This window comes from Nymphalis io, chromosome 16 (assembly GCF_905147045.1).
Source record: "Nymphalis io chromosome 16, ilAglIoxx1.1, whole genome shotgun sequence".
NCBI classification, from domain to species: Eukaryota; Metazoa; Arthropoda; class Insecta; order Lepidoptera; family Nymphalidae; genus Nymphalis; species Nymphalis io.
In genome coordinates this window covers 1,362,391-1,388,936 of record NC_065903.1, presented here as the reverse complement: position 1 = coordinate 1,388,936, position 26,546 = coordinate 1,362,391, and the positions used below count along the sequence as shown (strand labels likewise).

Sequence of the window (26,546 nt, the reverse complement as noted above, 5' to 3'; positions counted from 1 at the left end):
AATAGTATTATTTTAACAAAAGATATAATAACTGTCTTATTGCCTCCACTGGTGATAAAAGGTTCATTTCTCGCCCAGATTGTTACAATTCCGATTCAAAGGAAAAATGCTGCTAGCATTCTTACCATTCCACGCGATCATGATTTCTACAGTACCTGTCTTTAAATTTGATCTGAATATATAAACGTTCTTATATATTTTCGGTCTGTATATAATAATTATCTGCTTAAATATTTTTACCATTCGAATGTCATCACACTTTGGTATTTAAGAAGTAATGAAATTGAAAGAATCGACGGAATTCAATAAAACGATAATAATTATAATTTCGATACGTTTACAATCAAAAAAGTTACTAATTATATTTTCATATTGTTTAGAATGTAACCTCCTTTTTATGTTGATTTTTATTTTTATTTAAATTTGGATTCGAGAATGTGACGGATAAAAAACAAAAAAAAAAGTGTGTGTGTCAAAAAAAGAATTAAGATGAAACGTATTACAAATTGAGAAAATAAAATAACGAGTATGATTTGCAATAAATGTGATATGAGTTTTAATTTTTAATCACATCGCAACATATTTTGGTGCCGAAACCCGGGAGAGAGAGAGAAAAATATTTGGGCAGAGTTTTCAATATGGATGATCTTATATATAAACAAGGAGAAATTTATGAACAAATAAATAAAAATTACAACAGTTATAGAAAGTCGCCAAAAGAAAGATTGACGAAGGCTTACATTGGGACAAGGTATGAAAACTTAGAACTTATGTGGGAGAAATTTAATAATACACATTTTGAGATAGTATCATTATCAAGAGGTTCAGATAAATCTAAATTGCAATATTTTCAAAAAGATGTATATAGTACAGTTGAAGACAATTACTATTTATATGAAGGAGGATATTGAACGTCGTAAGGTTATTTCTACAAAAAGCACTAGTTCTAGTTTAAGCATAAAATCTGCTTCGGAAGTGAAACTACCAAGTATACAGTTATCGAGTTTTTCAGGTAGTTATGAAGAGTGGCAGACATTCTATGATATGTTTTTATGTCTAGTTCATAATAATGAGTTTAAGCGCTGTGCAAAAGCTTTATTATTTAAAGAATAGTTTATCTGGTGAACCTGAAGTTTTATTACGAGATCTGGCAGTTGTAGAGGCAAACTATATAGAGGCGTGGGATAAATTAAAGCGGCACTACAACAATCGAAGATATATTCCAAACGAAATTTTAAAGCGTCTATTTTTACAGAAAACAATTAGTAATGAGTCCCCTTTATTAATTAAAAACTTGCTTGATATTACGTCTTCATGTTTAAAATAACTTGAAAATCTATTAGTCAATACAGGTTCGTGGGATATTTTCATAATTCATTTAGTCGTTTCCAAAGTCTTATAAAATATCCATTACTAAATGGTCCGATTGCTCAAAAAGCGACGCTTGGATGGATATTATCAGGACGAGTCAAAAGGTCAGATGATAACCCATCAACCACACGTAACTTTCACATCAAAGTTAAGGAAGATGAATTATTAAAGCAATTCTGGGAAATGGAAAAAGAACATGATAACATTAAGAAGAAGATGACCAAGGCAGAGCTGAAATGTGAAGAAATCTTTGATGCGACAACAATTAGAAATTGTGAAGGTCGGTATGTAGTTCATTTACCATTTAATAATTCTAATCCAGAGTGTATTCAAGGAGGTTCAAGAGAAATAGCTCTACGAAGATTTAACTTCTTAAAATATATTAATTTATTAAAATATATTAAAGAAGATGTTCAATCCACAGATAACGCAGTAGTTTTTAAAGAAAATGACACTGTTAAAATTTTAGGAATTTACTGGAATAAGACTCGTGATGAATTTATTGGTACAATGAATTTACCTAAAGAAGATAATGAAATTACAAAAAGAAAAGTTTTATCTCATATAGCTAGATTATACGATCTATTAGGATGGACTGCGCCTATTACAGTAAGAGCTAAATTATTTATTCAAAAATTATGGAAGTCTGGTTTGAGTTGGGATGAGCATTTAACGACCGAGTTACTAAATGAGTGGAATCAATTTCGAAGAGATCTAATGAATATAACGAATATTTCTATTCCCAGATGGTTGAACACTAGCAGGAATGATGCTATTGAATTACACATATTTGCAGATGCCTCACATTCTGCGTATGCTGCAGCTGTATATATGAAAGTGGAGTCTAGTGATGGTACTATCAATGTACACTTAGTTACTGCTAAAACGAAAGTGGCACCAATTGAAAAAGAAATTTCAATTCTCAGATTGGAGTTATGTGCAGCTTTATTAGCTGCGAAGTTAATTTTTGAAGTATCACAGATTTTAAATATAGCTAAAGAGAAATTATTTTCTTGGTCTGATTTTACAATTGTACTAGCCTGGTTGAACGGTGAGCCAAGTCGCTGGGTGACATTCGTCAGTAACAGTGTATCAGAGGTTCTAACTATGTTAGATCGTGAACAGTGGCATCACATTGAGACAAATAATAATCATGTAGATTGTGCTTCGCGAGTTATGACAACATCAGATTTAATAAAACATAAGTTATGGTGGAGTGGTCCAGATTTTATTCTTCAAGAGGATAATTATAGAATTAGTAGAAATTATCATTTTTATACTAACGAAGAAACAAGGAGAGTTAAAATTTTTACAGTTACAGTTAAGCCTCACGAAGATTTTATATGGACTAGATTTTTAAATTTACACAGTGCTTTAAGAGTATTATCTTATTGTAGGAAAATATTAAATTTAAATTTACCTGACGAACAAAGAACAACATTAAATAGAAGAATTACAGTTAATGAAACTAATGAAGTTTTAAAGATATTTGTACGAGAAACACAGAAGTCTTATTTCGCTAGAGAAATAAATTTATTGAAATCTACAGGTAGTGTCACAAAAAATAGTCAACTTTACATTCCTTTCATTGATGAGAACGGAATTTTCAGTCAGTGGACGAATTCAACAAGCTCATGTAAAATTTGATATGAAACATCCTAATATTCTGCCTAGTGAGCGTCATCTGAGTAAGTTAATATTGGATGCTCATATTAAAACACTTCATGGAGGTCCACAATTAATGTTAAATGTGTTACGATCAAAATATTGGATTATACGGGTGAGAGAGATCAAGTGAAGAAGTGCTTTAGAAATTGTGTGACTTGTCTTAGATACTCTAGACAAAATACTAATCAATTAATGGGTCAATTACCAGAAGCTAGAACTCGACCAATTCGACCCTTTGAAATTTCCGGAGTTGATTTTACTGGTCATATAAATATTAAGTTCTCGCCAGGAAGAGGCACTAAAACGTATAAAGGATATGTTTGTTTGTTTATCTGCTTGTTCACTAAGGCTATTCATCTAGAAGCCGTTTCTGATCTGACAGCTCAAGCTTTTATTGCTGCGTTTCGAAGGTTCATATCAAGAAGAGGTCATTGTAAGGAATTTTACAGCGATAATGGCACAAACTTTATACGAGCAAATAAGGAACTTAAAGATATGTATGCAAAAGCTAAAGCTCAATTACCGGAAGAAGTCAGTCGGTTGTTTATTAATGAAGGTACATTATGGCATTTTATTCCTCCGTACGCATCTAATTTCGGTGGTTTACGGGAGGCGGGAGTTCGATCAGTAAAAAATCATTTTAAAAGAGTAATCGGTTGTTCTGTGCTTACATTCGAAGAGTTGTCAACGGTTTTGTCACAAGTTGAAGCATGTTTAAATTCACGTCCCTTGTCATACTTAAGTGATAATCCTAATGATCCTTTACCGTTGACACCAGGTCATTTTCTCGTTGGCGAGCCCTTAATAGTTATTCCAGACGAAAATTATTTATTTCAGAATATTTCAGGTTTGCGTAGGTGGAAATTGACACAAAAAATAGTAAATGATTTTTGGCGAAAATGGTCTGAGGAATATTTAGTAACTTTAAACCAAAGACAAAAATGGGGCTCTCATATAAAAGAACCGGAGTTAAATGATATTGTTTTGATAAAAGATCAAAATTTACCTCCTTCAAAATGGATGTTGGGACGAGTTATAGCGAAACATCCCGGTAAAGACAATATAACGCGCGTGGTTACTGTCAAAACCAAATCTGGTTTAACTAAACGTGCCACAAATAAGTTGTTTATATTATCTAAGTCTGATAAAATTTAATATTGAGTGTTTGTTTTAAGAGTTTTAAGAAGTTTTGAAAGAACATTAATATGTTCTTTGGGAGGCGGTATGTTTAGAATGTAACCTCCTTTTTATGTTGATTTTTATTTTTATTTAAATTAAGATTCAAGAATTTGACGGATAAAAAACAAAAGAAAAAGTGTTAGTGTCAAAAAAAGAATTAAGATGAAACGTATTAAAAATTGAGAAAATAAAATAACGAGTTTGATTTGCAATAAATGTGATATGAGTTTTAATTTTTAATCACATCGCAACACATATTATGTTTAGGGATCATAGCTTGAAAAGAAAACAGTGGAAAATCTATTACGAAAACAAAATTGTATGTTATAACTTAATAATACCTCATCTTTATTGAATATAAAGCAAAAATATCAGTATCTATATGAAACATATTGTATAAACAAAAGACAAACAATAATTCTAAGATATACTCTTAATGAAAAGTATTATTATTTTCCTTAAAAGTTTTTTATTAGATATTGATGTTATATTAAGGATGTTTATTCATTTTTTTATTATTTTAGTAGAGGTGTAGTTGTTTGTGCTTACCTAAATTTTAATCTTTAGTTACTAATGATTTATTTTTATACGTTTCATTAACCTTTACCAGTAAAAATCTGTCAAAGTCCCACTTCTAGGCTAAAATTAGGCCTCCTCTCCTTTTTTGAAAAGAAGGTTTAGAGCTTATTCCACAACGTTGCTTCAATGCGTTTGGTGGAATACACATGTGGCAGAATATCAGTGGAATTAGACAAATGTAGGTTTCCTCGCGATGTCTCTCTTTACCACCAACCACGTGATGAAGTATAAACAAAAATTAAGTACATGAAAATTCAGTGGTGCTTGCACGAACTTGAACCCACGATCATCGGTTAGGATTCACGCGTTCTAACCACCAGCCAAGATTGCCTAGAATCTAGATTATTAACCTTTTATAAAAATAATTTATTAATAAATTACTTCTAGCAGTTTTCCCGGAGCGCTATTATATAAAAGTTTTCAAAATTTTAATGTACACGTTACAGCAACTCCCCGTAAGTTACAGTGGTCAATGGGCAGAGACCACTTACAATCAGGCTGACATAAATGTCGTTTGCAAGCTTTCACAATGAAAAAACACAGCTTTGAAATTAGTACATGTATCTAGTACGAGTCGAGATGGTTTAATCGATTATTTTATGGAAACTCGTAAAGTCATTGAAGCTTTGAAACAATAAAACTCGGTACACAACACTAAACAAGTCATGGTACAAATTGTTAAATTTCTAACGAGCTCCGTTATGAAACGTTATGTTTGATAAGTTTATTGTCAAAATGTAAACTAGTTGCTTATTCATCTATAACGTTGTTCCCAATAACAAAGTTATCGCTTTGTTATACAGTCTATATACTTCTTTTAAAATAAATATCATACTTAGCATTTCACTGGTAAATACGAAGTGAGTTCGTAATCAAAATAAATTTTATTCAATTTTACTTGGTGGTAGGGCCTTGTGCAAGCCCGTCTGGGTACTTTTCAGATATTCTACTGCTAAGAAGCAATGCTATACAGCAATAATAAGTATTTGGGTTCCACTTTGGGTGACCCAGTGTAACTATAGAGATAAGAGATATAGCAACTTGGTTCCCAAAGTTGGTGGCGCATTGGCTATGTAAAGAATGGTTAATATTTCTTATATCGCCAATGTCTATGGGCGATGGTGACCACTTAATATCAGGTGGCCCGTGCCAGTCGGCCTACCAATATTATTAAAAAAGTAACAGTAATTAATTTTTTATAAACGTTTTTGAATACACAACAATAAATAATACAGCTTAACTGGCATCTCATCTGGCTGTTTTTTGATCAGATTTAGATTTTAATTATTTACCTCATCAATGTTTATGTTATGTATTTGTAGAGAGATGTTCTTGTAATGTATAAAATGATTTTCTTTATCTTTTATTACTATTAATTTCTTGCTCATCTATTCGAGTATCTTATTTTTAGGAAAATTTAAGATTTATTTATTGACTTCATTTACAAAACATTATATACAAATGTGAAACATATATATATATATACAATAAATAGTCGGATCAAAGTTGTATTAAGTGCAACAGGCGGCCTTATCGTTAAAACAGCCATCATATTCGGCAGACTGGGCAGTGGACCAAATGTAATGTAAAATACCGGTTGGCCACAATGCTGAAGTAAATATATATAATATAATATATATGCATTATAAAGTCGACATAACCTATTTATGTACTTAAATAAAATTCCTTAATACGGTTTTAATACGGCTAGGGCTAAGCAATCGGCAACAAAGAAACGTACGGAAATTATGAAAATAATGAGCACAGTATTACTTAATCACCGTCACCTTTGCTCGGTAACCCTTAACCTATTTCTAATGGAATGAATGAAATTATAAATTTAATTACATTGTATGTTAATTATAATTTTATTGTCAGAAAATTAGCTGTTACTTAAAGAGATAGGAATTTTTTAATAATAATAACTAATTTCCATTACATACCATTGGGTTTGATTATATTATGCATCAATATATGATTTACATTTTCAATACACAGGTATATTATTAGTGAGATCATATTATTAAAAATAATTTGACAATAATTATTGCTAAATCTAAATTATTTGCGTGTTTTTGAATTTGTGTTTAAATATCACAATATTGAGGCTAGATTACTGTTAAATTTTTTTTTGATATATTATATAATCACTTTTTTAAGATAAGAAAGTTTTATTCATAATACCAATTCCGAATGCACTTTAACACGATATAATCAACTTTTATTCCGAAATAGCTGCTTTCCGCGATTTCACCCCCATTAAGCTTTAACGTCAACCCCGTGGGTCGTAGCGTGATGTGATATAGTCTATAATCTCATTGAATTCTCAACGAATGGGCAATCTAATGGAAAAATTGCTTTTCAAATCGGTCTGGTAGTTCTCGCGCGCAATCTTCAATTATATAAGATTATAAATTTTTCATTAGATTCGCCTAGCCGTTGAACTGTGATTGCGAAACAAAAGCACAAATATTCTTATTTACAATATTAATTACAATACATTAGTAAAAACTTAATTTTACAAATGTTTGCTTATAGTTTTGGACTCTGTGACTCATTTAATTACCTCAATATAATTTCTATTTTAGTTAATGGTAGGTTTGTGCAAGCCCGCCTGAGTAAGTAGCACCCACTCATCAGATATTCTACCGCCAAACAGTAATACTTAGTAATGTTGTGTTCCGGTTTGAAGGGTGTGCCAGAAAACTACAGGAATAAAGGATATAACGTCTTAGTTTCCAAGGTCAGGGCCGCATTGGTGACGTAAGTAATAGTTAATATTTCTTACGGCCCGAATGTTTGTGACTGGTGGTGACCACTTCACATCAAGTGGCCCATCAGCCCGTCAGCTTACGTATGAATTAAAAAAAATCCAGCTAGTTCCTCACCCTGGTTCTTCTCAGGACGTGGTCATTTTCTTATCGAACCGGTGGTAGTTTTTGTCAATAAGAGTTTGAAAAAATGGACCCGATTTTTTATGTACATTTATATAAAAACAAAGAAAATGTTTTGAAAAAGGTAAGCTTTTAAAGTAAAGTTTTTAAGGTAAGGTAAGTATTATGAAAATTATAATCGAACACGTGACCAGAACACGAACTAAAAGTAAAACTTCGTTCAAACATTTGGAGGCCGAAATCGTTGTTCGCAGACAATCCACTTAGGGTTTATTTGAGCCTGACGACATCTCCCGGCTTTCAAAGTATTTCACAACTACTAAGGCCTGACATACACTGACCATTACGCTTATGGAGCGTAAACAATATTTCGACGTTAATCTTTTTCACAGATACTTTAGGTCTTATTTATATAATTCTTTACGTACCTACAATGTTAATAATAAAACTGGCATTGATACTATGAAACACAATATCTAACATCTCTTTCTTATATATCGGATAAAAAAGGACAGAAAATTGAAATTATTGTTTTGTCAAATTACCTGATTTATTTAAATACTGATCGCTTATTGGTCACTTATTACGTCATCAGCATCGACCAATCACAATTCAGATTACTTATTAAATCTGACTTTAAATAAAATTTCAAAAACTTGGGAAGTGCTTAATTCGTTCCATGTATAATTAGTTTAGACAAGATATTGTGTATCATAATAAACACCAATTAGGTTACCAATGCCTGTTTTCAAGTTATTATTAATATCGTTACTCTCTCCTTTACTTAAGTTCTAGTTGTGTGCTGGTAATACATAAAGAGCCGCAGGGGTTTAAGTCGAAACTGCGTCTTTCATGAGTTAACTCTAACGTACCATAATTAAAAATACCGTACTTAGAAATGAAAGTACAGAAATATAGTTTGGAATCGTGTAAGTATATAATAATAATATTAAAAACTTACTTGAATATAGAATATTTAGATTTGGACTTTTATTGCATTGTATTTTATTCTATCAATGAAGCTTTTCTAGCAAATGTAACTTTTTCAAGAATCATTTATCATTTTATTGGTTATAATCAAGGTTGGTTATATTTATTCATCATCATCATCATCATCAGCCGAAAGACGTCCACTGCTGGACAAAGGCCTCCCCCAAGGATTTCCACGTTGCCCGATCTTGCGCTGCCCGCATCCAACGGCTTCCCGCGACTCGTTCTAAGTCGTCGGTCCACCTTGTAGGGGGCCTGCCCACGCTGCGTCTTCCGGTTCGTGGTCGCCACTCGAGAACCTTTCTGCCCCAGCGGCCGTCGGTTCTGCGAGCAATGCGCCCCGCCCACTGCCACTTCAATTTAGCAATTCTTATATTTATTATATTATGTTATATTTATTATATAATAGAAAATCTTATAGAAAAACTTTTATTAGAATCTGACCCGAAACAATATATTATGAAGGATACAATAAAATGAAATATAAAACTTCGAAGTAAATTCTTTTCCAAGCAACGTTGAACAAGGTCAAACAAATTCTAAGCCGAAAAAAATGCGTATTAGGATTAAAATTTCTCCACAAATATTTTCTATCGACGCTTAAAGATCTAGGGAATTTTTCTTGATTTTTTGGGGTCTTGTGGACGATTATTTTTCCAATAACGCGGAAAACCAAGTAATAGATTGATAAGCCAACATATATGGATTGTTTACTTTTAAGATTATATAAAATCGCAACGAATTACTTAGTTTCACTTATTTTAGGATTTACATATTACCGCTTGTTGGTATAAATAAAAATAACCATTATCCAGTTTATTATATATATATATATACATATATATAAAAATAAAATGTGCAATAAAATTATATAAATTGTTGTACTATATAATAAAATATTCCAAATAAAACAAAACAAGAAAGTCTAAAACAATTTAAGCAACTAATACAAAGAAGAAGTCTCCCTTATCTTATGTACTTTTTTTTACCTTACAAGTTTTTCGTTCTTTATTTTTGTTTTGTTTGTGTACATAGTTACGAGAATATTTATTTACGTTTATATAGAAATGATCCCTTGCGCTGTCCACCTGACCAATTTCGGTTTCTATACAATGCAGTACAGTAACACCCTGTAAATGGTTCACTGCTGAGCTAAGGACTCCTCTCCCTTTTTGAGGAGAAGGTTTGGAGCTTATTCCACCACGCTGCTCTAATGCGGGTTGGTAGAATACACATGTGGCAGAATTTCAATCAAATTAGACACACACACATGCAGGTTTTCTCACGATGTTTTCCTTCACCGTAAAGCACGAGATGAATTATAAACACAAATTAAGTACATGATAATTCAGTGGTGCTTGCCCGGGTTTGAACTCACAATCATCGGTTAAGATTCACGCGTTTATCCACTAGGCCATCTCGGCTTAATGTAAATGGTACGTAATGTATTTTTTTTACAATTATCAGGCCAGCGTTTGACCGTTGACTTGCCTGATGTTAAGCATCGACACGGTCTAATATGTAGCACGCTTGCCTAAAAAAAAAATCGGTTTCTATAAAGGTGTTATAATCATCGAGTGTGTGTGTACCACAGATGCACTCTGTATTTCCTCATATAATCCGACACAGCCGATGAGGGTTCAGACACAGGAATAACTTAACAGGGTACGTCCAAGGCAAGTGAACACTGCCAACTTTAACCTCCAATTTCAGAATGCTGATTCTCAAAATTTTAGACTACTAAAGCCCCCAGATATTAGATTATTCTGTCGAGCGATTTTTGACTTAGTAGTCAAAAATCTTTATTCAATGTACTTACTTATTGAATTGCATCAAAATCTGTTGCGTTGGTTAGAAGAAGTTAACGGAGATACAGACAGAGGAATACAAAGACATTGCTTTATACTACATATACATAACTTCCTTTTTATAAAATCTGATAAAATTTAAGACACATTGCTGTATAGATAATATCAAGGACATTAATCATAAGTGTATTGTGCCGTAAATGGATTCGAGCAGTCAAATAACAGTAACAGCTTCAGGGAGACACTCCTTTTTGGCAAATGAAATGCGTGACAACCCAAATTGTCGCGGCAATTAACTTTAATGAATATGACTCTTGCGAATCAACAAGTATTAAATAGCTTTGCCCACGGATTTACGTGGAATTTAGTTTGTAACTATAAGAGTACATATGTTTACAAATATATATTACAGTAAGGCTAAGGCCTCCTCACCCTTTTTGCGGAGAAGGTTTGGAGCTTATTCCAACACGCTGCTCCAATGCGGGTCGGTGGAATACACATGTGGTAGAATTTCGGTGAAATTAGACACATGCAGGTTTCCTCGACATGTTTTCCTTCACCGAAAAGACAAGCACATGAATATTCAAAGGTGCTTGCTCGGGTTTGAACCCACGATCATCGGTTAAGATTCACGCGTTCTTACCACTGGGCCATCTCGGCTATAGAAGTAGCTTACTAATGGTAAAATAATTTATTAAAATCGTTTCAGTAATTTCAGAGTTCACATCACAAACAAACACAAACAAATCTCTCTTTATAATATTAATATAGATATAAGAATTTTTAATTTTATTAAATTAAAGTAAGTCACCGCTAACAATAGAGGATCTAATAAATAATAAGATAAATATTTGTTATTATGTGGTAATATTTACCTTTATAATGTTTTCTCCAATTTATATAGAAATTTTGTATTTTTAGAGGTTATAGTTTCAAGAATGATGAATAAAAAATAATTTCTTTTTATGTGTTCTATATTTTTTTAGACACAGCGATACACGCTATCATTTTCAAAGATTCTTGTTATGAAATAAATTCAAGTAGTACTTCAGAAATTACATTTGAAAAGTTAAGTTTTACTACAGCGTTAAGTATCATATACACTGTTCTGTTTATATCCAAACATTTCCATATATACTAATCTAATTAACTTTCAGACACTTGTGTTCGTACATGAAGGTGTAACAATAAAGCTTGTACAATTCCCCCTGCTGGGAAATACTTCTTCCTTGGAGGATAATGTTTAGAGCTTATTCCACCATGCTCCAATCAAGTTTAAAATACACATGTGGCAATAACATTTGATACATGTTTTTCTCATAGTTTTCACATTTTGTTAGGCCAAGCGCGAGATGAATTATATATAGGAATAAAGTACATGAAGACTTAGTGGTGCTCGTCCAGGGTTCAACCCGCAATCTTTGGTTTAGATTCACGTATTCTAGGCACCGGGTCATCTCGGCTGAATGGGGTGCGTCAGGAATGAACTGAATGTAATTACTGATAATTAGTAAATTGTTTGCTTTAAACCCGATAATTTTATGCAAATTAAATAGTAATAAAGATTCGCGTAGCTCCGGGTCTAGAGTTAATAGTTTTCCCTGCAGTTAATAGCTATTACCCGCTCCATTTCGTTCGGACTATTCAGTTTTATAGTTCGTCAGCGACCAGTGTGAGTATTTCATTTCGCACATTAATTGACTACGATGCGTCATCAAGAGTTTGTGGAAATGTGACAGATGTATTATGATGGAGTTATGTCTGAGATTAATATTGGTTTTATTTTACGTACATTATATAAAGCATTATATATGTGATATATTAATGATTGGCACAGTTGGCAGTGACCGGTCATCCGTTGTGAAGTTGTGGGTCCATTCCTACTCCGAGTCTGGGTGTATTATATAACTGCTGTTACTTATAACATAGGCATTAAATTGCCTTATGTAGAGACGACAGCGTGCGTAATTAAAAAAAAAAAGTTTAAACAATATAAGTAAATACTGTCTATAGTTTTAAATAGTATATATAGCTGCTGTCAAGTTTCGGCTAGAGCGATATCGTGTAATCGTAGTATTACATTAAATGGTGTGGTTCTTATCTCCACGATCGCAAATCAACTGTGGTTATTAATGGCTACGCATCTAACCTAACCCCTTCATATCTCACTCTGGAGTACCTCAGGGATCCCACCTGGGACCTTTACTGTTTAACATCTTTATTAATGACATTTGTTCATGTTTCAAACATACTAAATGCTATTTATTCGCTGACGATCTCAAGTTGTTTAGACCTGTATCCACTGTTTCAGATGCCATACTTCTGCAGAGAGATTTAAATAGTTTGGTCTCATGGTTTCACATAAACGATATGAGCTTAAACACTGAAAAATGTTTCGTTATACGGTTCAGTAGAAAAAAACCCACTTTCGTTAGATCGTACACCATCAACGGACATTTGCTTACAGAGGTGGACAATGTGGGTGATTTAGCCATCATTTTACTCTAAACTGCGATTTCATCTTCATGTGGACACTATAGTAACTAAGGCTTTCAGAGTTTTGGGTTTTGTCTTGCGAAATTGTAGGGATTTTAAAAAGCCTCAGACTAAAATTACTTTATACACTGCTTTAATTCGCAGTATTTTAGAATACGGTAGCATTGTATGGAATCCTCACTACGATATTTACAAGAATAGACTTGAAAGTGTACAAAAGAGGTTCTTATGGCATTTATCTTATAGTCAAAATTTAGCTAAAAAGCTGCCAAGTTACGAAGATAGACTCTCACATTTCAAGCTTCTTTCTCTTTACGATCACAGACGCGTCCTCCATATCATTTTCCTATATAAGTTATTGAACGGAACTATCGACTGTAGTTACCTCCTTTCTAAAATTATGATTCGTGCTCCTAAAAAGACCACTAGACCATCTGTGTATACTCCATCCGTTGAAAAACTTACTCACTCCCGTCAGGGGCGCTACTCTCCAATAAACAGGCTAATCATCGATTTAATAATATCTAAAAAATGCTCAATAATATGATTAACAATAAAAGTTTCAAACGAAGCTCTTAAAATTGATATTTTTAATGACAATTTGAATCAGTTTCGTAAAAAATATCTTTTTTTTTCCTCAATAATAATGTATAAATTTTTGTTTTTAACATCTTTTTCTTTATGTATTAATGTACCTCTTAATTTTGTTTGCTTTTAATCAAATAATTAATATTCAAGAAATTTAAATGTTCTGCGATATTTATATTTTACTCATTTTATACCAAGTGATAATTTAATAATAATTTAATTGTTAATGTCTTTTCTATTTGTTATAAATATTTTGATTTTTAAAATATTTATTTTTGTTAACTCGAAATGTTGATATTTTTTTTCACCATCTATAATTTAGGAGACACTTGATTTGTATAACGTCATGTTTAAAGACTCAATTGTATTTATTAGTGTACGTCTTGTTGGTGTTGATATAATAATAAATAAATAATAAATAAATAAATACATACATTTGTTTGTGTTATGTTTACAGTCTGTCTCGTTGTTCTAGTGATTATACTATTTTAATATCTACCACTAGGTTTTTGGTCAAGGGATTCTCAGTTTTAGGCATAAATGAGAACGTTGACAGTGTTAAACTACCACGCCTCGGATAGAATATAAGGTTGTTGACCTTGCGATTAATCTCTCTTACTTCGTCGGTTTGCCATCCCATGAGTTTGAGTATTCACAAACACACTTGTTTACATTAATATTTCCGGTTGAAAATGGTCACTGTTGCCGAAATAGGTCAGGACAACATAATCATCGTATGTGCTGTTCTGATTTCCGTGAAGCTGTAGTTGACTTTTTTAATGTTTTATTTAACCTCCACAAGCTCCGTGCCTTATTTAGCTTAATTGTTATTCATTATTGTTTGCTCGACTGCCTTCTTGGTCTAGTGGCTACATGTAAGGCCGCAGACCCAGAGGTCCTGGATTCAAATCCCAGGTCGGGCCAGTAAAAATGTTATTGAGATTTTCTGTCGAAAATTCTCAGTAGCAGCCCGGAGTCTAGAAGTTGGTAGTGTGTACATTCCCGTGCCTCTGAAAGCACGTAAAGCATGTCCTGCGCCTGAACTCTTTCTGGTCGTGTCGGGTTGCCGTCCTATCGGGTTATTAGAGTTGGGAATAGAGAGTGCACCTGTGTTTGCGCACACACTTGTGCACTATAATATGTCCTGCACAGTACTGGCTTATCTCTCTTGAGATTGGCCGCCGTGGCCAAAATCTGTCTGGAGAACTATTGTTATTGTTGTTTGCTCGCAACTATTTAATATAATAACAACAATAGCATGTATGTATAAATTTAAATAAAGTAAACAATTACACGTTAGATTGACTTTACAGTTCAAATAACTTCAGATGACCCATCTATGCAACCAAATCAGAAAATAATACCATTTTTATTTATTAACAAATAATATTTTTAAATAATTATAATAAAATATATTTTTTTTAACAAATTTCTAATTAAATGATTTTATACTATAGTACTTTTAAAATTAAAATCGCTTTAAATTGTGATTACTATAGCGGCAATAGGGTTTAGTTTAAGTGCAACGATTTTATGTAACGTAAATTGAAACATTCCTAACGTATAAATAGTAAATTTTCACGTTTCCTGAATTGTATTCACTTATTGCTTTTTTATTGTAGTTTTGAGGATTAATACAATTATATTCGACGAGCCGGTTTGCGTGGTTGGTAGATACTTGCATTTCACGCCGAAGGTTGTGGGTTCGATTCCCACCCAGGACAGACACTTGTATGCATTAATATGTCTGTTTATCCTGAGTCTGGGTGTAATTATCTATATACGTATGTGTTTATAAAAGAAAAGTAGTATACTAAGTGTAGTATAGTAAGCTTAATTTGGGATCAGATGGCAGTGTGTGAATAATGTCCCAGGATATTATTATTATATAATAATATTATAAATTATAACTATTTTCCATTTACTTGATAATTTGTAAGAACTGCTTTCTTAGCCAACATGGCAAGAATAAATCGGATCAACTTTACTCGACGATTCATTGACTCTTAACTTCGACACTGTAATTGTCTCCCAAGGTGAAAATAGTTACTGAACGTAATAAATTACTTTGGCAGAGTACCAACCTAAATTGCTCAGATAGCATCCATGTTGCTCCTTAATTACACGGATTAAGGTCGGAATTCGAGTAAATTAATTCTACATGAATAAATTTACCGTCTTTAATCGCTGCTATGTTGGCATCTTCGACGGAATTAAATATTTATTTAATATCATAATTTCCTCGTTCTTTTTATAGATTTTTTTTTATTTTAATCGTTTTTATAATGAGCCTGCCAAGCCGGTAGTGGATTTTCCTTATTTTTAATGTTGTTAGTAATATGGTGGAAATCTCTATGCTCGTGCTAAAAAGAACTAAGAAATAGCAATCAAATCAAGGTGTTCATTTCACTAAGTGATAGGGCTTTGGCAAGCCTGTCTGGGTAGGTACCACCCACTCGTCAGATATTCTACCGCCAAACAGCTATACTTAGTATTGTTGCATTCCGGTTTAAAGGATGAGCCTGTGTAATTACAGGCACAAGGGATATGACATCTTCGTTTCCAAGGTTGGTGGCACATTGGCGATGTAAGGAATGGTTAATACTTATTACATCGCCAATTTCTATGGGTGGTGGTGACCACTTAACATCAGGTGGCCCATTTGCTCGTTCGCCTAACTATAACATAAAAAAATCAAGCGCGAATTTATATAATAGGAAAAAAATCATAATTTTTTATATTCAACATTTCGTACGTGGATCTTATGCAAACCTATTTGGGTAGATACCACTGATTACATATTCTACCGCCAAACAAAAGTATTTAGTATAATTGTGTTTCGGTTTGGGTGAGTAAGCTAGTGTAACAACAACATGGGACATAAAATCTTAGTTCCCAACGCGAATGTCTATTGGCGTCGGTGATTACTCATCAGGTAGCCCATTTGCCCGTCCGCCTATCCATTTTATGAAAATAAAATCGTGAATCATGACTAAAATTCTTGATGCAATTAGTCCTCTCAGTCCACGTGAAAACATGTTTCTCGTGATTTACAATTATTCATTTATTTAGCTCACTTTAGTTTAGTAGACTATGCTTGCGTAGTTTTTTTGATTGAGTACAATTATTACTTGTATAATATATAAAATAAACACTACTGTATTCGCAAGCCAAGACGTTCTAGTGTTTAGAACGCGTGAATCTTAACCGATGATCGTGGGTTCAAACACGGGCAAGCACTACTGAATTTTCATTTGCTTAATTTGTGTTTATAATTCATCTCGTGCTTGACGGTGAAGGAAAAGAAACATCGTGAGGAAACTTGCATGTGTCTAATTTTATTGAAATTATACCACATGTGTATTCTACCAAGCCCAATTGGTGGAATAAGCTCCAAACCTTCTCCTCAAAAGGGGGAGGAAGCCTTAGCCCAGCAGTGGGACATTAACAGGACTTGCGTTTATTTTAGGCTTGGGAGTCGTGAACCTTTTAAGGGCATGTAAACCGATTCTGGATGAAGATCAGAGTGCAAACGAAAGACTTATATTATTTGCTTACTAATTTTGCCTACGAATATTTTTTCAGGTGTTATTTATAAAAAAGTAGCCTATGTCCTTGTCTTGGGTTAAGATTTCTTACCAAATTTTATCAAATTTAAAGAAAGAAAGCATTTATAATATTACAGTATAGTATAGATGAGTTTGCATAAAATTTAATATCACCTTTATCTAATCTTTAGAAGTTGCATTTTGTTCAAATATTGCCTTTTATTACATTTAGAGTGCCATTACCAATTTTGTGCTGTATCTTACGAGAATTATTAAATTCCGCATAAAGAATTGCATTAGAAAACACCGGAAAAGAAACTAACTATCATTAAAATCAATGACTTTAGTATTCCATTAATTTGAATTTGGAATTCAAATCCTCCAAAAAGTGCAATGTCACAGAATTCAAGCTATTAATATAATATGTATTGAGGTGCTATATAAGTTTTTTATGGCATTTTGATTCACTGACATAAATATTATTATGACGATATTTCGCTATAAAGTGTGCTATTTGTCGTTGTTTGGGAAAATAAAAGCTTCAATCGATAATATGACGCTGAACTAATATATTGTACAATTTTCAAATAAAAATACTTATATATAAATCAAGATTCAAACGGATATAAAACGCGGTAAGTTTAACACAGCGCGATTCCGATCGAGCATGAATCACTTTCAACTATCATTCATTCTTTCCGGCGTACCGGTGTGCCAACCTTTATCCAGTTGCTTAACATCATCAAATAAAAACAACGGAAGTTTAAGTGTTGCTATCTTAAAATTTGGGTTGCCTTTATTAAATTAAAATCATCAGCCATGTACCAGATCATGGCAACAAAAAATATCACGTATATTATTAAAATATATTGTTTATTGAGAAATTATTATTGTATATTATAAATTTATTGAGAAAGAGATCAAAGAATGCCGACTCCAAAGTAATGTAAAAAAATGTAAAAAAATAAAAATACTTTAAATATATTAAAGTTCAGTCAGAAGTATACTTGGCGAGACATCACGTTGTTTGTTAATAAGCAATGTTAAAATGTTGATGGTTCGGAGTTCGAACCCTGGCAAGCACCAATGAATTTTCATGCGCTTAATTATTATTTGTGTTTAGTCATCTCGTGCTCGGTACAGTAAACAGTAACAGCCTGTGAATATCCCACTGCTGGGCTTAAGACTCCTCTCCTTTTTTTTGAGGAGAAGGTCGTGCAAGGGGAAGGAAAAACATTGCGAGAAACCCAGCATGTAGGGGAATAAATTATACCACATATATCCACCAACACGCATTGGATTAGCACGGTGGAGTATGTTCCAAATATTCCCCTCAAAAAGGAGGCCTTAGCCCACCATTAGTACATTTAGGGGCTGCTATTTTATTTTTTCATATCAAACTTCGATTTGAGTAATCATATAAAACAAATACATAGATTATTTAAAAAATAATAATAATAAATTTATGTATGTTTGTTCACAGAGGAAGAAGGCACAGAGCTTGAACTAGAAGCGCTTTACAGACGATACTGTGTTCGTCTGAAACATGCGCTGTTCGTATCCGCGCTCTGTGTCACACTACTCTGTAGTATGGTGCTCCTGTGTGCTGTGTGTATTCTACATTCTCCTGTAAGTATTAATATTCCAAGACTCATTTTTAATACTAAAAAATCAATGTACTAAAGTGATTTCGAAAATATCGGATTAATTGATTAGTTAGAACTACTAAACATAAAGATTACTTGGTGGTAAGGCTTTGTGCAAGCCCGTATGGGTACCACCCATCAGATATTCTATCACTGAGCAGCAATACTATACTACACTATACAATAGTAAATTGTTGTGTTCCGGTTGCAAGGGTGTGTGAGCCCAATGTAACTGTTGGTACAAAGGATATAACATTTTAGTTCCCAAGGTTAGTGGCACGTCGACGATGTGTGGGTTAGTTGGTGTTACCGTATGAAATATTTCTATGAGCAATGGTAACCACTTACAATCAGGTGGCATATTAGTTAGTCAGCCTATCTATTTGAAACAAATAAATAAAAATTGAGTTAAAATAAAAACTTATTATTTACAAAATACATTGAAATATATATAATATATAAGTACGAAAAACAATTACTTTATTTTACGAAAACCTTTTATTTTTAATGATAGTTTTGATTGATTTGATTTTAATAACACGTTATCGATATCAGATATTCAATAACAACGCATAGACTGGAATAAATATATAAAGTATATAGATTTATTTATAGTTTACACTTTACTGAATACGTCCAAATCATTAACGAACCTTAGCTAACAATGTTGAAACTGATATTTGTATACGAAATACCTCTTTGATTTTAAGTTATTCAATTAGAAAACGTATTAAGTCGCTCATCAAAGTATTTAAATTATATTGTATTATAAAGCATTTTAACTGTTGTAACTCTATTTTTATTTAGATTTTTATACATACAACTATATACTAACTCGTATATAATACTTGTGTAGCTGTTATTTATTTGTATAAAAATATAAATATATTTTTGTACTATAAATATATTTTTTTCTCCCAACTCCTCTCTTCTCAAGAAATCTCTTGGGATATTTTTTTCATTCATGGGATTCTTTTTCATGTTTTGGGTTTTTTTTTCTTTGGTATTTATAATAAGTTGTTATATTCGATAATAGGGATATAGGTAAAAATTTGTTTTCTAAATAATCCATGGTAGGGATATCTTTTAATGGAATGCGGATGGGCAATGATCGAAAAATTTTTGTTAAGATTAAACAAGTAGAAACGCATTGTATATTTTTAGCGAGTAATTATTTGATGCAACTAGTTTAATTGTCATAAAATATTATTGTACATCTATATTATTTTATTCTTCTGTGTCTGGACTTACATTAATCTACATTTCCAAACAGGGGTAGCCTTATATTCAATTTAATGTAATGAATAACATTTTTTATAGTATAGGTAGGAGGACGAGCATATGGGCCGCCTGATGGTAAGTGGTTACCAACGCCCATAGACATTGGCACTGTAAGAAATACTCACAAACGCTTACATCGCAAATGCGCCACCAAACTTGACAACTAAGATGTTATGTGCCTGTATTTACACTGGCTCACTCACCCTTCAAACCGGAACACAACAATACTAAGTACTGCTTTTTTACGGTAGAATATCTAATGAGTGGGTGGTACCTACACCCAGACGAGCTTGCACAAAGCCTTACAAAATTTCATATTCATTTTGATTTTCAATTTGAAACGGAACTCACGATATACAGCCGTTAAAATTAGTCACTAAAGACATATTCAAAATATATAGACAGAAAGAGAATTATAACAAATTACTTATAATTATATTCTTAGTGTGATAGCAAATCGAGAATTAGTTTCAAGTACCGATTGTTTGTTTGACGTTCATTATACGCACGCGTGAATGATGATTGATAATGTTATATTCATAAATACTTATATAAGAGTTCCGTTTTTAGATGGTTGGACTTGGCTGTTGTATTCGTAGTTTATTTGAACATTAACACCGTACCAAGCACTTTTTTAATCACTACATATTATAAAACAAAGCCACCCCGCCGTGTGTGCTTGTCTGTCTATCTAAATGCGATAAAGTCAAAAACTGCCAAACGATTTTTCACTAATTGACGGAGTGAATCTTGAAGAAAGTATATGTGTATGATTCATTAAGTTTTTGTGTAAAAATCATACCGACTAAGAGCTTTACTAGCGTGCGTCGCTTAAATAAATATATAAAAACGATTTATGCAGACCCCGTGTGAATCATGGAATATATTTTCATTTTATATTCACCGAATTAGTGTCTGTTCATTTCAAACATAGTACATAGTAACAATAATATACATTTCAATCATTAACTATAAGTATAAATTTAAACACTAAGGTCCTCCAGACCGATTTCGGCCACGGCAACCAATCTCAAGAGAGATTAACCAACTGCGCAGGAGATATTAAAGTGCACATGTGTGCGCAAACTCAGGTGCACTCTCTTTTCTATAACTCTCATAATCCAATTGAACGGCAATCCGACAAGACCGGAGAAACCCAATAACTTATTATTGGCCCGACTTGGAATTTGAACCCAGGACCCCGGAGGTCCTGGGTTCAAATTCAGTCTGCGGCCTTTACATCTAGCCACTAGACTAATGAGGCAGTCGTAATTTAAATACTATTATATACATTGTTCAAAAATTATGATTACAACTAATTTGAATTTCCACGATCGATTTATATAATTGAAATAAAAAGTAAAAACAATACAATGTACATTACACCGCGAGCATTCATTATAATTTTATGCGGATGAAATACCGTTACTCGGCGAGCTTTAGTGTTCAAATTCGCCATCACTCTGTATTGTAATGTAATAACAGGCACACGGGATATAACATCTATGGGTTTACAGATCCAATGTTTATTGGCGCAGTCTGTGAAAGCAAATGGCTTACATATGTAGTACAGTGTCTCTAGGCATCTGTATAGATGTGATAGTGACGTTAACCATTTAAAATCGTAACCTTATGGCCTTTATATTTTAAACTGAAAAAGATAGACCAATTCATTTATTATTTACGATGTTTAAAATCCACCTAATTTTATTTTATTTTATTTACGGACTTAAATAATATTATATATGTATAATAGACTAAACTAAATTAAAAATGGCTGCTGTGCAAATGGTGACCGGTGTAACGATTGCAAGAATGCTAGAAGTATTTCCCCGTTGAATCGCAATCTCTGGAAAATGAGAATTACTTGTCACCAGTGAAGGGTATAAGGTGGAGCGTTATATTATGTTTTATAAATGTTATTGCACTATTTTGAAAGTTATTCAATAATTAAGTTTTAACGAGTTTTATCACGCATATTTTATCATCGTATCAACCAATGCTCTTTTGTTTATTATGTAACAATAATATTTAATGAATCCTTTGTGTTGACGTACAGTGATGGCATACGCTAAAACATTAGTATGCAATGCGATATAATGAAATTTTATTGTGAATTATAAAAACTTATATTCTATGTACATGTTTTTACATGAGCTGTACGCAGCGAGTAAATATAAAGATTTATGTTGGATGAAGAACTTCTATTAAGGAAGTGACCGGACTAACTTTAGATGTAAAGTCATGACTCCCGGTAAATTATTCGATTCTATAAAATTATGCTGAATTTAAAGTTCATGTTAAACAAACATTCATTCAACAACAGAGTGAATAATAAAAAAACTTTCCCCATAAAAAAAAATATCTCAACTTTTAAGGGTCGGTCAAATTGCGCTGAAGGCAATCTGACGAATGAAATGATTCTTAAAAAGATGTTTGAACATTTTTTTGTATAATATTAAGATTTTACAAGATCCATTAGTAAATGGAAATACATTATGTACTGTTAAGCCATAATTACTAATATTAGTAGACAGATCGCCTCCTGGCCTTTGGCTTATGGTAGGAGCTGTAATTTGGTTACTGCTCTAACGGATAACCTAATTCAATCTTGAATGCATTACAGTCTTCCGATGCATGTCAGCTTAGTAGAATTTCCTAAGCTGAGAGCGATTTTAGAGAATCAATATTAATTACCAAAGTTATATCAAAGTAGACCAACCAGGGTATGATGATATAAATATTTTTGCTTCCACTTCTAGTGCATTATCATAGTAATGTTACTGTTGTGGCTTTGAAGACTTTTCCGAACCGATATCACATAGAAACCTTAAAGGCTGGCACGTGTAAGTCCTCTGGTGTTGCAGGTGTCCCTGAGCGGTATCCTTTTCCATCAGGTGAGCCTCAAAATTGTCCAGCTTTGTATAAAAACCTCCTCTTCTTTAAGAAGAATATTTTGATATTACTGTTTATACCATCACAAGTGCTACTCCTAGATTTTTCTCCCGATATTTTTCTTCACTAGTGAACGCGAGATGAATTATAAGCACAAAATTTAGTGTTGCCCGGATTATTCTGTTACGATTCCATTGGGATCGTATTTTATTCACTGAGCCATTTCTGCTCAACTAAACTACTGAGCAATATTTTAAAGATTAAAACAATTGCATTAAATTTACATGAAGATAACCTTGTTGTAGTGCAGTAAGGTTGAATTATATAATCGAATAAGCGAGGTTTCGAGTGGCGTAAATATAATAAGTCAAGGATATTTTCTAGTGCATAAGATATAAGTGAATTATTTAGGCCAAGGATGACGACTTGTCATCTGTGGTGGCTGGTGGCTAATCTCATGAGGGGTAATTGAGTTCAGACAGCAAATTCATTTTGCATGGAATTATTTCAAACTGTCACTGCTGCTGCTCGACTTGGTTATCTGTGAGTTAAGTGACATCTATAAGTATCTAACAAATAATATTTTTCTTCGATTCGTATTCAGTGGTCTAAGGTTTATGTTTTTTTTACGTTATTTAATGCAAAAGATCAACTTAATACAAATTTAAAACTGACTGGCGGACATGTAGATATGTATACATCATCAAGGGAATAAATGAATATTTGTAGAATTTTTCTTAGAGATAAAAATATATATATTTAAAGAGCTTAAATAGGGGATGAAAGTTACACGGAAGTTCGTTATTTTTTAATTTAAAAATTTTATGAAAACGGTTAGAGTTCTAGATACGACTAAAAAAATAGTTGTTATATATAGCCGAGATGGCCCTGTGGTAAGAACGCGTGAATCTAACCGATGATCGTGAACTGAATTTTCATGTGCTTACTTTGTGATTATAGTTCATCTCGTGCTTTACCGTAAAGGAAAACATCGTGAGGAAACCTGCGTTTGTCTAATTTCACTGAAATTCTGCCACATGTGAATTCTACCAACCCGCATTGGAGCAGCGTGGTGGAATAAGCTCCAAACCTTCTCCTCAAAAAGAGGAGAGGAGGCCTTTAGCCCAGCAGTGGGACATTCACAGGCTGTTACGGTACGGTTACGGTATATATTATTTGTCAAACTATCCCTTAAGTTTATTTTAATTTATTTTTTATTTATAATAATTTGTAATTCGAAATGTATTTAAGGTATCATCAACGAATCATTAAAGTGTTTTTTGTTATGTTTATGTTATTAAAAGTAAATTTTGTATAACACAAATTCTATCAAGTCAGAATGGAATTCTTAAAGTACAATGTAAAGCGATGTCACATACCGAAATAACGTCCTGAAAGCTCCGCTAAGCCGACCAAAGCCGTTTTATCAGACATGTCCACTCCACAAATATGACTTTAACTTAAATATACTCAAGCTAACGCGCTTTGAAAACATTTCATACAATTCAATATACTTTTTCTTATTTAATCAAACTGTATATATATATATATATATGATACAGTTCAAAGCCTGTTGTTCCTACATGAAATCATTTCTGAAGTGAATGTGCTTCTTTCTTTGTGGGTGAAATAAGTTAAAGTTGATTTTTAGCGCAACGGTAATTAAATAAATAAGTATCCTGGGACATTATTCAAACACGGCCATCTGATCCCATACTAAGCAGAGCATGTACTATGGAACCAGACAACTGATATACTACATATACTAATTTTCTTTTGTAAATACATACATGCTCATATAGATAATTACACTGAGAGTCAGGACAAACAGACATGTTCATGCACACACATGTCTGTCCTGGGTGGAAATCGAACCCACAACCTTCGGCGTGAAAGGCAAATATCTACCAACCATGCCAACTGTTTCAGACTGAAATTTTCGCGCACGCAAGTACGCTAAACATTTCTTAGTTGCAATTCATTAACACATCGATATAACTAAAACTTTTGCATAATAAAATTAATGATGCATACGTTCAGTGAGCATACATTGATTTTTAAATATATTTTTAATTAAAAAATATTGATCGTTTCTATATTAAAATTTAATTTAAGTTTAAAGTACTGAATTACTATATAACTAAGCTTATTTCAAGCTACTTTAAACATATTTCATCTCCATTGGAAACATGAGAAGTGCCTCCTTAAAGAGTACATTACCTTAGAATAGAGGGTAAAATTATAGTAACGATAACTTGGTTTACAAAAACATTTTTTAGTCACACAAACTTTAGCGCATAATAAGCAACTACTAACTAAAATCGCTTAAAATCGAAATTTAAATAAAATATAAATCAATGAAAATTAACCTTCCGAAATAAAAAGTATGAATAAGTAAATAACACGACTGTAGACTATTAAAAGTAGATAAATTGAATTATAAATAGAGAAATGCGATATTAATAGTTTGCTATTTCCATTAAACACTGTACTGGGGGTGTAAATTAGGGGAGTGCAAAGTGGATCGACCCTTATATACTTACCAAGTACTTAATGTGTTATTGACATGTTATGTACAATACATACTCGTACACATAATTACATATTAATTAATTCTACCAATAGCATGTTCACACTTGTATATGAATAATAAATAAAGTCGGAGGTAGATCAGGAAATTAATCTAGTAACACATCATGAGTCATAACTTATGTACAAACATTTAATGTATTTGTATAGTAATAGCTGGACGCGAATTGATTTTTTTTTTTTTTTATAGAATAGGAAGGTGGACGAGCATATGGGCCACCTGATGGTAAGTGGTCACCAACGCTCTTAGACATTAGCATTGTAAGAAATGTCAACCATCGCTTACATATCCAATGCGCCACCAACCTTGGGAACTAAGATTTTATGTCCCTTGTGCCTGTAATTACACTGGCTCACTCACCCTTCAAACCGGAACACAACAATATCAAGTATTGCTGTTTTGCGGTAGAATATCTGATGAGTGGGTGGTACCTACCCAGACGAGCTTGCACAAAGCCCTACCACCAGTGATGTGATGTGATGATGTAAGGAAGATATTTTTGTGGAGTCTGTCTATTGGTGGAGATGACAAGTTATGGTATGGTTAATTTTTTTTACAGCGCTCACGTTTGTATCTATTGAAATTTACTTGGTAGGGTTTTGTGTAGGTACCTTACACTCGTCAGATATTCTACCGCTAAACAGAAATATTTAGTATTGTTGTGCTACAAACACAAGGGACGTAATATACGTATATATATATATTAACTCCAAACCTTGGTTGCGCATTAGCGATGTGAGAAACGGTTAATATTTTACAGCGTCAATGTCTATAATATACTTTTGTTATTCACTCGTTCATAGAGCCAAAGTTGTGGAAACTTTACATTCAATTCATTCTTCTATCAAGATGATTCAAAAATGCTTCTAAGTTTCTTAAAATTAAAGAAAATAACTTAAATTGTTTGGGAATTAGGTCTGTTTTCACTTACAATTAATATCTTAGGTCCAATATCCAGAGTAATTTTTGAGTTTTTTTATTTATGACAACAAAAATATTATTTATTACTTATT

General features: G+C 32.7%; 1 protein-coding gene across 3 annotated transcripts in view; it reads left to right on the top strand.

Moving 5' to 3' along the window:
* LOC126774451 (adenylate cyclase type 2-like) overlaps positions 1-26,546 on the top strand; it is a 206,833-nt gene that overhangs the window by 54,045 nt on the left and 126,242 nt on the right. For all 3 annotated transcript variants that reach the window (XM_050495998.1, XM_050495996.1, XM_050495999.1), the window contains exon 2: positions 18,605-18,750. In XM_050495998.1, coding sequence (XP_050351955.1) covers positions 18,605-18,750 — 146 coding nt within the window. The remainder of the gene's footprint in view (positions 1-18,604; positions 18,751-26,546) is intronic.